This window comes from Psammomys obesus, unplaced genomic scaffold, assembly GCF_907164565.1.
Source record: "Psammomys obesus unplaced genomic scaffold, mPsaObe1.curated_primary_1811, whole genome shotgun sequence".
NCBI lineage: Eukaryota > Metazoa > Chordata > Mammalia > Rodentia > Muridae > Psammomys > Psammomys obesus.
In genome coordinates this window covers 60,522-74,171 of record NW_026585742.1, presented here as the reverse complement: position 1 = coordinate 74,171, position 13,650 = coordinate 60,522, and the positions used below count along the sequence as shown (strand labels likewise).

The 13,650-nt window shown below is 41.3% G+C and overlaps 1 protein-coding gene and 1 non-coding gene across 2 annotated transcripts in view; one reads left to right on the top strand and one right to left on the bottom strand.

The window, feature by feature from the left end:
* Nucleotides 1–13,650, top strand: part of LOC129670512 (ankyrin repeat domain-containing protein 26-like) — a gene marked incomplete at its 3' end in the record, with an annotated part of 120,344 nt that overhangs the window by 55,680 nt on the left and 51,014 nt on the right. The window contains exon 7 of the mRNA XM_055599025.1: nucleotides 5,743–5,852. Within this exon, the coding sequence (XP_055455000.1) occupies nucleotides 5,743–5,852 (110 nt within the window). The remainder of the gene's footprint in view (nucleotides 1–5,742; nucleotides 5,853–13,650) is intronic.
* LOC129670625 (small nucleolar RNA SNORA31) lies at nucleotides 9,756–9,878 on the bottom strand. Its single transcript, XR_008719235.1, has one exon. It is a non-coding gene; the product is annotated as a small nucleolar RNA SNORA31 (small nucleolar RNA).

Sequence of the window (13,650 nt, the reverse complement as noted above, 5' to 3'; positions counted from 1 at the left end):
TTTAATTTTTCTTTATTAATTTCACTTTACTCACTTTGTATCCCCCCCTGTGGTTCCTTCCCTCCTCCCATCCCAATCCCTCCCTTCCTCCACCCTCTGCCTGCATGCCCCTCCCCAAGTCCACTGATAGGGGAGGACTGCTTTTCCTTCCTTCTGATCCTAGTCAATTAGGTCTCATCAAGAGTGGCTGCGTTGTCTTCTGTGGTCTGGTAATGCTGCTTCCCCCTCCGGGGGAGGAAATTAAAGAGAAGGCCAATCAGTTCATGTCAGAGACAGTCCCTGTTCCTATTACAATGGAACCCACTTGGATACTGAGCTGCCATGGGCTACATCTGTGCAGGGGTCTTAGGTTATCTCCATGCATAGTCCTTGGTTGGAATAGCAGTCTCAGGAAAGACCCCTGTGCTCAGATTTTTTTAGTTCTGTTGCTCTCCTTATGGAGTTCCTGTCCACTAGAGTTATTTTTAAAAAGGGTTTTCTGAGGGCTTAAGCAATATTTTCTAAGTGGGTTTTGGTGTTCATGAAAGTTTGCTGGTGTATTTTCATCTTGTTATTTATTTTAAAAATTAAAATTAGGTTTATGATTTTTAATTTTATGCCTATGCTCTCTGCATGCATGTATATATGTGCACTACATGCGTGCTTGGTGACTGCGGAGGTCAGAAGAGGGTATCACAGACTTTGGGTTTAGAGTTACATTGGCTGTGGATCACCATGTAGATACTGGAAATGGAATTCAGGTCCTCTGCAAGAGCAACAAATGCTCTTAACCTCTTCTCTGTGTTTCTAGCCCTTGCTTTTTGTTTTTCGGGATGGGCTTTCTTACTTAGGAGCTCTGACTGGCCCAGAACTCGCTATGTAGACCAGGCTAGCCTTAAACTCACAGAGACCTGCCTGTTTCTGCCTCTTGATTGTTTGGATTAAAGGCATGCACCAGTATGTTCAGGCCTGAGGGAGTTTTAAATGACAAAGGAAAAAAAAAAGGTACATTTCTTTCTATTAAATAATAAAAGTAACGAGGTGTTTTCCTTTTTCTTTGACAATTAGAAAGTTTGACTGAAGTTAATTATTGGCCATGATAATAATAGTATTATTTGTTCCTTAGGTTTATTTTCAGTCCCATTTGTAGAAATAATTGTATTTTAAGTATCCTATAACAGTTATGAACAGAATAAGTACATTATTCAGATTATTATATGCATGAAAAATATAATTTACATTCAAAATATTTCCTAATCATCTGAAAGAATTTTGTGTTTCTTTACTTTTTAAGGCCTACAAAGAGCTCATCTATAGAAGAGCATGAGGTACTGTAACTAATAATGAAAGCCATTTTTTAGTGGCTGGAGCAGAGAAAATCAGAGAGCGCCTTGCAGATAGGTGACCGCCACATGGGGGAGCTGCTGAGCCTCCCTTCTGCATCTCTTTCGCCCCGAGCAGTGGTGCAGAGATTTAACAGCTTTGCAACAAAAGCTCCATCCTCTCAGTGCTGCCCATCCTCAGCCTGCCACTATGTGCATCCTTAGAGGGAGGGGAGGCCTGGATGGTCCATAGCTACTGCCTGCCAGCAAGTCAGGAATGTCAGAGCAGGGAGTTATCTGGTCAGAGGTTTCAGGGTAAGAAAAAGGTAATGTTTCAGCAAGAGGAATGGCACCCATGATGACACATTAGTATGTCAGACTGCCAATGAGAGGAATCAGGAACTCGCTTTGGCCTCCAGGAGATGGACAGACCATGGAGCTTGAAGATGTTGAAGGAAAAATGGGTTTGGAGGCTGTTCCAGTTCAGGACAGTAACACAGAGTAACTGTTGTTGTGCTGGCTAGTTATATGTGAACTGTGCACAGCTACAGCCATTTGAACAACGTAAAACTCAATTGAGAAAATTTCTGCAGGGGTTGGGATCCTAAGAAAGCTGGCTGAGCAAGTCATAGAGAGCAAGCCAGGAAGCAGAATCCTTCAATGGCCACTGTGTCAGGTCCTGCCTCCAGGTTTGCCCTGAATTTCTTCAATGACGAACAGTGATTTGGAAGCATCAGCCAGATAAAGCCTTTCCTTCCCAGCTTGCTTTGTCATGGTGTTTCATCACAGCAGTAGTAACTCTGAGACAAGTGTATACACTACCCGGGTCACAAGGCTCTTGCACACAATTTATCTGCAAAGTTATAATAGTGAAATTTGGAAAGGAATGAAGGATTTGTAAGTTCTGATGAGGTTAGGTCAAACATGCCGGCAGATACAGATGTTCCCGCTTTATTGCATGTAGTGGCCCTATTGGAATCATCAACCTGTGCTGGGACCAGTGATGGAGGCTCCTGACAACCAGGGTGTGAAGAACAAGGCCACTGATACAGAGCATGCATGGGCTATAGACCGTGATGACAGTTGTTGGGGCCCTCCTCCTTGCCAAAGGCAGGTTAGAAAGAAAGGCAGTGAACAGGATGTGGGAAGCTAAGAGGTGAGACCCAGGTCAGCAGCCACCGTCACATCTGTTCCACTGCAGCATCAACTCCCATTGCAGAAGACCAGAAATCCCTAAACTAGAAGATGCAAAGGGAGGTGGCAGAAGCTTCGGCCATGGAGAATCCCTCCAGGTCAAGGAGATGCAGGCTGACCACCACTACCAGCAGCCTGCTGAGTCATCAAGCAAGCAGAAATGAATTTAGAGCCCAGAAAATAAATGGTTAGGCCTGAAGACCTTCAGTGCTTAATTAATTAATTAGTTAATTATTATCGATGTTGTGTAGGGTTTTCCCTGCTTCAACATAAAAAAATTCTCTTTTTTAAAATGACAATTGTACAATTTTATAAAGAGCTGGGAGTTTTTGCAATGTACCTTCAAAGTTTACTTTGTTGTACAGCTGGTCAAGTTGAGGTTTTTATGAACTTCAACATTAACTCCTTATAGAATTTTGCAGTAAGTCAACTTTCTACCAAAAGAAGGTAAACTTCAAGTACCTGTTAATATAGGTTTTAAGAATTTCAAAACTGTGAAAATATGCTTCTGTTAATAATACATTTTGCAGATCACAATGGTGCATGCCGTAATTCTAGCACTCAGGGAGGCAGAGGCAGGTAGATCTCTGTGAGTTCGAGGCCATCCAGGTCTACAAAGGGTCCAAGACTAAACAGAAACCCTGTCTCAAAAACCAAACCAAAACAAAAGAAAACAAGAGCAACAAAAGAATAAATTTTTAGTCTGGTGTGGGAGCACATGCCTTTAATCTAGTACTCAGGACAGATTCCATGAGTTTAAGGGCAGCTTGCCTGGTCTACATAAAGAGTTCTAGGTCAACCTGGGCTTCATAGAGAGAACCTGTATCAATCAAGAAGAAGAAAATTTCAAAAGGCAGTATATCTAATTATAAAAATATAGAACACCAACAGCACAGGCTCTAAGAGCAACAATCAATAAATGGGACCCCATGAAATGGAAAAGCTTCTGTAAAGCAAAGGACACCGTCATCAAAACAAAGCGACTGCCTACAGATTGGGAAAGAATCATCACCAACCCTTTATCTGACAGAGGACTCATATCCAATATATATAAAGAACTAAACAAGCTGAAAAGCAACAAACCAAGTAATCCACTTAAAAAATGGGGAACAGAGCTAAACAGAGAATTCTCTGTAGAGGAATATCGAATGGCAGAGAAGCACTTAAAGAAATGCTCAACCTCATTAGCCATTAGGGAAATGCAAATCAAAACAACCCTGAGATTTCACCTTACACCCATCAGAATGGCCAAGATCAAAAACTCAAGTGTCAACACATGCTGGAGAGGTTGTGGAGAAAGGGGAACCCTTCTCCACTGCTGGTGGGAATGTAAACTGGTACAACCACTCTGGAAATCAATCTGGCGCTTTCTCAGACAACTAGGAATAGCGCTTCCTCAAGATCCAGCCATACCACTCCTAGGCATATACCCAAAAGAGGCACAAGTACACAAAAAGGACATTTGCTCAACCATGTTTGTAGCAGCTTTATTTGTAATAGCCAGAAGCTGGAAACAACCCAGATGCCCCTCAACTGAAGAATGGATGCAGAAATTGTGGTACATCTATACAATGGAGTATTACTCAGCAATGAAAAATAAGGAAATCATGAAATTTGCAGGTAAATGGTGGGACCTGGAAAGGATCATCCTGAGTGAGTTGTCCCAGAAGCAAAAAGACACGCATGGTATATACTCACGCATAAAAACATACAATATAGAATAAACCCACTAAAATCTGTACATCTAAACAAACTAAGCAAAAGAGAGGATCCTAACTAAAATGTTCAATCCCCATCCTGAAAGGCAAAGAGGATGGACATCAGAAGAAAAAGAAAATAGGAAACAATCTCGGAACCTGCTACAGAGGGCCTCTGAAAGCCAGAAGAAAACAGGAAACAACCTTGAAACCTGCCACAGAGGGCCTCTGAAAGCTTCTGCAGTATAGACTGTCAAAGCAGATGCTGAGCCTGATGGCCAACTGATGGGCAGAGTGAATGGAATTTTATGTAAGAAGTGGGAAATAGTAAGAGCTGGAGGGGACGGGAACTCCACAAGGAGAGCAACAGTACAAGATAATTTGAACACAGGGAACTTCCCAGAGACTCATACTCCAACCAAGGACTATTCGTGGAGATGACCTGGAACCCCTGCACAGGTGTAGCCCATGGCAGTTCAGTGTCCAAGTGGGTTACATAGTAATGGGAAGAGGGACTGCTTCTGACATAATCTGATTGGCCTGCTCGTTGATCACTTCCCCCTGAGGGTGGCGCAGCCTTACCAGGCCACAGTAGAGGACAATGCAGCCACTTTTGATGAGAACTGATAGACTAAGATCAGAAAGGAGAGGAGAACCTCCCCTATCAGTGGACTTGGGGAGTGGCATGCATGCAGAAAGGGGAGGGAGGGTGGGATCAGCAGGGGAGGAGGGGGGGCTTATGGGGGGATACAAAATGAATAAAGTGTAATTAATAAAAAAAATATATATTAATTTTAAAAATAAAAAAAAATTAAAAAAATACATAATAAGGGGGCTGCAGAGATGGCTCAGAGGTTAAAATCACTGCTTGGTCTTCCAGGGGTCCTGAGTTCAATTCCCAGCAACCACATGGTGGCTCACAACCATCTATAGTGAAAATTGGTGTCCTCTTGCATTCAGGTGTACATGCAGGTAGAATATTGTATACATAATTAAATAAATAAGTCTTTTAAGAAATACATGATAAAATGTTAAGAGAAATAGAATATTTTCTTATGTAAAGACAGTTCTTTGAAAAAGAAATTATAGAACAGTTACCATCCAAAGGCACCTTCTGACAAAATTCCAATTTTTCAGAGGCACATGTACTTCTGAAGATATATACATACCTTCACATATATATGTGTGTATTCATACACATATATCTACTGTATAAGTATATATGTATTACATATATTTATATACATTTAACTATATACCATATACTTATATAGTATATATTTGTATATATATTATATATTTTTTATTTTATGTGAATGTTTTGCCTGATGTATGTACGTATACCACATGCATGTAGTTGGTCTGAAGAGGAGCTGAACTAGCTTGTGGGTTCATGGGAATCAACCTGGGACCTCTGCAAGAACAGCCATTGCTCTAAACTTTTTTCTGAACCATCTCTTCAGCTCAATATATTTAAAGATATAATAAATCCATACATGTTATATATGGTACAAACGTTTTGGTGACATTTTGTGGTGTTTATTTTACAGGTAAAAAAGCAAGTAAATATTCTAGAAGGCCTTGATGACTGGACTGTGCCATCTGAAACAGCTTCAGAAGACTGTGAGTTGCTTCATACTAATGATGAATATGCTTTGCTGTGAGACACAAACCTGGCATAGAGTGTGATGTCAGGACTAGTGCAGAAATACAAGGTCCTTCTGTGTGACTGGTACTCACAGGTGCAGCCTGAGTAGCACTGTCACAGAGAACAGTGGTGTGTTACACTTTCTGCTCATGCCACCCCTTTACTTTATATTGAAATAGAGTGGCTGCCATGCCTAGCCCCACTGTACTTTTGTCAGTGTGTGTGTGTGACAGTCCCATCTTTTCTTGACTGTCTTCTCTCCTGTCCCTGTACAATGACTAGGTCAGGTTGACCATGGTCTCATCCTGGAATACTATAGTAACCGCAGAGCTGTTCCCTGCTACCCCTACCTCCTAGAACCACAGTCTCCTCTGCAAGTGTTAATGTTTTAAAAATTCACTCCTGCACAGACTCTGTCTCAAACAAAAGGATGTAACCTTCCAGCATGTCCTTTGTGTAGTCCGCCATGACTTGAAAACTCCAATATTAAACGTGATTTTTCCCCATCAGTGCATTTTCTTTAGCAAGTAGTCTTTTACAAATCCTTTCACCTTTAAAGAAATTTAGTTGTTTTTATTCATTGCATTTCAAAAATTCAATGTATAGTCAGTATATGTTCCTTATCATATATATGATAAATAAATAAATAAATAAATAAATATATATATATATATATATTGTAATGCTTTTTCCTTCTTTTAGGCTTGAATTTTAACTTTTTTTTCTTTCAGACTGGTAATGATCCATCCTAAGGTGTCTTGCACGCTTGGTAACACTGTTTCCGTCCCATTCAGCCACTAGCCAGTCTTCTACATATCATTTTTGTTAGTGTATATTACCTGAAAGTGTCAAATTCCTTTGGGCATTTTCCTCCATGTCTGTGAGGTGCTGTGATCTCCTATTGCCTTTTTGTTGTTTTTATCAAAAGAAGTTGGCTACTTTTGTGTTTCTGTCCTTTAAATTGTAGTCAGTATTTTATGTCTTTATGCTGGCATCACTCTCTTGATTGTTGTAGATCTGTAATACGAGAGCAGTCCTACCCACACTTTTATTGTACCGCATTTGGAGACTATTTTGGCTATTGTAGATGTGTTGCATTTCTCTGATTATTTTATTACTGTTGTTCGTTTTCGGTGCTTGGGTTAAACCCAGGAAATGTGCGTGTTAGGTAGCTGCTCTCACATTAAGCTATATTCCCAGGCCATCAAAGGAGTTTTATAAATAACTTCAACCAAAAACAATCCTGCAGATGTCGTGGTTTGAATGTGAATGGCCGCATAGGCTCACATATTTCCATGCTTGGTTCCTAGATGGTGCAATTGTTTAGAAAGTGTTAGGACATGTGACCTTGTTGGAGAAGGTGTGTCACTGGGAGTGTGCTTCCAAGTTAAATTAAATTAAAGGATTAAATAATTAATCCTTGACTCCTGAGTAAAGTATGATTACTTACATATAACTCATTTTGATTTCTCAACAATATTTGTAGTTTTTTGTTGTATAGATCTTTATCCATTTACCACATTTTTCTGAATTGTTGATATTCTAATAAAGTATAGTTTTAAATTAGGTTTACACATTTTTACATTTGAATGCTGTGTGGCTGTATCATACGGTCCAGTCCTACATTTCCACATATGTGTACAATATGGATGATCAAACTAGAATGATCAAATAAGGTTGGCTGTCATAGTAATTACCTCATATAGTTACTGTTCCTTTGTTGTTATAGCATCACTAATCCTTTACAGATTTTCAAATTCATCAGTCAATTGTTGTCATTCATAGTTATTTTATTGTTCTGTGTGCTATAGAATATCAGGAGTGATTCCTCCTAGCCAGCTGGACTCTTTTCCCTGAGATCTTATAACCACTATCATCCATTCTACATATGTAAGATAGAAATATTCACAGAGAATAGTTAGATGTTGAGCACTTTTGTTGATATCTGGAAAATACTTCTTTTTCTTTTTTCTTTTTTGTTTTGTTTTTGTTTCAGTTCCAAAGATTAAATCTTTGGCCTCATACATGCTAAGCAGATACTCTACCGCTAAATTATACCTCCATTTTTTAATTTTAGTGGAGATCTCAGTAGGTTTTCCAGACAATATCCTTGGTTCTAATTTAGTCTCTTCCCCTTGTAAGTAAGGTTTAGGATCATGATCATGGCTGATAATCCCTTGTCTTAAATATTGTTGACAAAAATCTCATCTGTTTTGGCCTTGGTGGTTTCCCTTGGTGGTAAAATTATAAGTCTATACCTCTCACTCCATTTTGGGAGAAAGCAGAGAGCAATGGAGTCTCAATAAATACTGTAATTGGCTAGAGTATCCTCTGTGTGAATCGTGTTAGTCATCCATTTCTTAGTGTAGCCATCTCTTCTTCAGGGCAGTCTTTCTTGAGCCCACTGGAGGTGTTCCCCTGTTTTCTTACAGCATTTATCTGATCTTATAAGAGTCATTTTACTTTCTTTTCATTACTCATAAAGCTGAACATGAGCATGATCTCATCTATTGTATTTGAAGAGTCAGAAAAATATGTTCCACATTGTCCACACGCAGGAGCTGTTAGCTAAGCAAATAGACTAGAGGGTGTCAAATGTATAGTCCTTCATGCATAAAAATGTTTAGATATTTTATTTCTATGTTGTTTTCTCCTAGACACAGATTCTGGTTGCCTACTGGGATTCTGGGATGAATTATATTTATATAAAAGACTACTAGAAATTAAAGAAAGTTGTGGTGATGTACTTACAAAAGAAATTAAAAAAATGGAAAGTAAGAATGGTGGAATACACAAAGAACTCTCTGAAATTACAAAAGTGTTATCACAACTAGAGCAAAGAGAAGCAGAACAGGAAGAACTCTGCAATTTGAGGCATGACAGGTAAGTTGAAAAAAATGTAAACATTAATGTGGTGCTACAGAACTGTAAAATGGATGAACACAGTGAGGTGCGGGAGTTGACCTTGCCTCCTGCTGATGGTTGCAGTAGGTGGCCTAGCCTGAGCAGTGCTGGAAAGCTCTCCCTGGTGGTTTCAGATAAGGTGCACTGACCAGCTCAGCTACCATGCAGGCCCATATCCAGAGCTCTGAGTTGGCCCACCCCAAAATCTATAAAATCTGCAAATGATTGGGACACGTGAAAGGGCCAGTCCTGCTGATCCAAAGCTGCAGGGTCTTCATGACACAGGGCAACAACAGGATAACTGGGAGGAATCCCAGTGAGGACCCAATATTGATGGTGTCACAGAAGCCCGAGTCCTCAAACCAGACCAATGACTCACTGCAATGAATATTTGCGAGTGAAGATTTGTGGACAGAGGGCTAAGCTGTGGGACACACTGTGACATACAGTAGCTTTCACGATGAGATGTTTACTATGCTTTGCTGTTTTTGTTTACCTCCATGTTTTATTTTGGGGGAAGGTTGCAAGGCCGAAGGGTGGATACGAGGGTGGGGGAGATGTGCGGGACTGGGGTGCATGATACGAAACTCACAAAGAATCAATAAAAAATTAAAAAAAAAGAATATAAAATGATCATTTTCATGATCCCAGAATTTTTTTTCTAGAATGTAAACAGTTGTAGTTTTTAATTATTTTTCATTACTTGGGATGAACTAAGGGTCTCATGTGCTAGACACCCCAGACCTCATTGAAACTTTCTTTTTATAATTTTTAATGCACTTTATTTTTAGACAACCTACATGACATTCTTTTCTTATAAAAACAATGCCTCCACTCCAAATAAATCATGGAAAACATAAAGCTCAAGATGACATCAGTCCCATTTGTCCTAAGTCCTGGTGCTGAATGGATGATAGACAGTTACGGTGGCGATAGGTCCATTTTGTCACTGTAAATCAAGGAGATTGCACTAAGAGACCCCAGCTTGCGTGCGAAGCTTTCCTATCACATGGATGTATTCCCCAGTGCAATCTGGGCTGCCACAAAGTCAGTCAGGAAGTTCAGGGAGTGTTTTCTTTTGCCTCCTAGAGCAAACCAGAAAACAACCACCAACTGTAAGAGTTCTGTCAGTGTTTTTGACATGCTGAAATAAACAAAAGAAAACACTAGCGGGCTGGGAAGATGGGTTAGTAGGTGAAGTACTTGCCATGAGAGAACGCGGGCTTGGGTTTGTTTCCTAGAACACTTATGAAAAGGTGCCTGACATGCTGTACATCTGTAACACAGTACTAGGGAGGCAGAGAAGGGAGCTGAGAGCTGACATCTTGAGCCACAAGCATGAGGCAGACATGAAGAATGAGCGAAGTGGGAATGGTGTGGGATTTTAAAATTTCAAAGCCCACACCCAGAGACACACTTCTTCTAAGAAGGCCACACTTCCTAATCTCTCCCAAACAGTTCCACCAGCCAGGGACCAAGCATTCAAGTGTCTGAGCCTATTGGGGCTATTCTCATCCAAGCACCACAATGAATATTAATATAAGCATACTTAATTGCAGGCCTTTCTTAAAACAAAGTGAGAAGAGAATAAATGATGGTTGTTTTTATGGAAAAATAAAAACGGAGCTAAGAGGCAGGAAAAGTGAATATCATGAAGAATTTGAATGGCAGCTATGGTCACCTCTATACCATCAATGCTATAATGAAAACTATGATGTCAATCAACATGAAATGTTCCTAGGGAATCTAAATATGAACTTAAAGGTTTTAAACAACAGTGTGACACAGGTAAATTAATCTCACTGCAAAATTCATATTTTAACCAATATTACTTGTATCAATTTGGGTTCTCAGAATGTTTGTAATATCTATTTATATTCATCTATCTATCTATCTATCTATCTATCTATCTATCTATCTATCTAGTCTGTCTATCTATCTGTCTATCTTATGTCACTGAGGGGATACTATTTTGGAAATGTGTTCTTTGACAATTTCATCATCCTATAAACATCAAAGGTTGTGCTATGCAACTGTGGCACTTCCACTGTAACACTGAACAGTTGTTGACTGGGATGTTGTTATATAGTGTATTGTGTATTATTCAGTGTTAAATTGTCACATCCTAAAATGAAATTATGACACAGCTAAAATTATCGATCTTACTCTTACCAATTACTGTTTGTAACCATTTAGCTTGTAATTTTATGTTGCTCTTTCAATTTTTACATTGTTTGTTTCAGAGATAATCTTGTAGAAGTATAAATTTACTGAAGGAGAAATGATATTGAGGGAGAGGGGCCAAGGAAGGGGGAGAGAAAGGATGGGGGTGGCAGACAGGTTATAACTGAAGATTCTGGCCCAGGTCTTGACCTAAGACACAGGTAGTGACATAGTATGTGGTCACACCCTAAAGGCCCCTAAGGGCAGGCCAGTTGAACTGCCTGCACAACATAACCCATATCATGGCTTAAACCACAAAGCACTACTGCTGAAAGCTAATAGGACGTACAGCTACCTGTGCACCAATTACTCCTCTAAGAGTCTGCTGTAGTGGGTAAAGGAGTCTCTTCATTTTAGAGTCAGAGTCACTGAGGTGTAGAAAGCTAATTCACCCCAGTTCATGCAGGCATTAAATCTATGGAGCTAGGATACAGATCCACCTGGAGAGATGCTGCCACTCAATTTCATGAAACATCTACTTGTCACCCAGAGTATCATCTTTATTTTTTTAAATTTTTTATTAATTACACTTTATTCATTTTGTATCCCCCCATAAGCCCCTCCCTTCTCCCCTCCTGATCCCACCCTCCCTCCCCTTTCTGCATGCATGCCACTCCCCAAGTCCACTGATAGGGGAGGTTCTCCTCTCCTTTCTGACCTTAGTCTATCAGTTCACATCAAAAGTGGCTGCATTGTCCTCTTCTGTGGCCTGGTAAAGCTGCTCCCCCTCAGAGGGAGGTGATCAACGAGCAGGCCAATCAGATTATGTCAGAGGCAGTCCCTCTTCCCATTACTATGTAACCCACTTGGACACTGAACTTCCATGGGGTTCAGTGCAGGGGTTCTAGGTTATCTCCATGAATAGTCCTTGGTTGGAGTATGAGTCTCTGGGAAGTTCCCTGTGTTCAAATTTTCTTGTTCTGTTGCTCTCCTTGTGGAGACCCTGTCCTCTCCAGCTCTTACTATTTCCCACTTCTTACATAAAATTCCGTTCACTCCATTTGTGTTTTTTTTTTTTTTTTAATTTTTCCAAGTCTATCGTCAGGTCTTGAGCTATTTTTTTGGTTTCCTTCACCTGTCTGACTGTATTTTCATGTTTTTCCGTCAATTCCTTCAGCTGTTTGTTTGAACAATCCACTGTTTCTTTTATTTCATTCAGTGATTTAAGTATTTCCTCTCTTAAGGCCACAAACTGTTTGGCTGCAGCTTCCTCTATTTCTTTTTGTATTTTATTTGTTTCCTCTGTTATCTTCTTCATGAGCATAGATGTTAGGTCATCTCCTTGAATTTCAATTATGCTGGGGTGTCTAGGGCTATATGCCCCTTGATAACTGGGTTCTGGAGATGCCATATTGCTCTGGCTTTTGTTGGTTGAACTTTTACGCTGTCCTCTACCCACTGGGCTATCTTAGTTGTTAGAAGTTAGTTTCTGGTTGTTCCTGGACTCTTGTAGTGGAGAGAATCCCTTTGGCAGGAAGATGGTTTTTCCTGAAGGAAGCCTTCTCAGCTTTTTGGGTACAGTCACTGGATGGCTGGTGTTTTTCAGGAGTTGCTACAGCTCACCTCAGGCATAGAGATCTGGGTGGTAACTGTGGTCCTGATTAGTCAAGAGGGCTCTCCTCTCATGGGGAGAAGTCCTGGAGACAGCTGCCCTCCTTCTGGGTTTCTTCCTGTAAGTTTAGTGATCCTGTGGTTTGGTCGGTTTTGTTAGGGATAAGTGGTTGCCCCTTGGAGCAGTATCTGGGGGTTGATCTCAGAGTTCCTGGTCTTTTGTAGGTCTGAGGTTGGGGCTCTGTGACCCAGAACCTAAGAGGTAATCTGTGGTAGGTGAGTACTGCTCTCCTGGTAACAGCAGGCTATCTGGGGCATAGCAGTTCCCTGGGTTGGGTCAGTCTGTGGGACCTTTTCCGGGGATATACTGGATTGCCTAAGTGCGTCCCCTTTGTTTCGTTCCTTGTTCCTTGTGAGGGTTTCTCCAGACAGTGACTCTAAGACTCTGGTGTCTTGGGACACACAGTTCTGTCTGTAAGGAGTAGTTGGTACAAAGCAGGCCTCTGGGCTGGCGAAGCGTGCGCCTGCCTGCTAGTCTGCGGGAGCTGGGTTCCCAATATTTCTGTGCTCCCTACTTGGGCCCGGATCTGTGATGGCTGGGCATACTCGCCTGTTTGCGATCTGTGGTCTGCTAGACTTTCCCCGGCAAAGCCTGGGTGACCCCAGCAACACAGTTTCTTCCTTCCCTGTGGGACCCTCTCCGGACAAGGGTTCCCAATCTCTGTTGCACTGGGGCGTGCAGCTTGTCTGTACCGTTGAGCTGGGCATGCAGCTCTCTGTGAGGCGGGAGCTCAGTTGTGATTGCGGCAGGTACCCACGGTCGGAGAGACCTTCCAGGGAAAGACTGGGTGACCCGTGATCAGACTCGCAACTTTGCTTCCCCGTGGGGTTTTCTTTCGACTGGGACTCTCAGTCTCAGGCACCTTTGTGCCCACCGATTAGCCTGGGAAAGTGATCGGGACACGCAGGTGTGCGGCTCCAGTCCAGAGACCCAAAGCCCATGTTACCCGGGATTTCTTTTGGGTTCTGGCTGGGCAGCCCAGAGTGGAACCGACCGATTCCCACACTGTGGTAGCCTCCCCTCACCTGAGAAACAGGATTGCTGTAGTTTTAGGGCCCAGAGTTCAGTCTC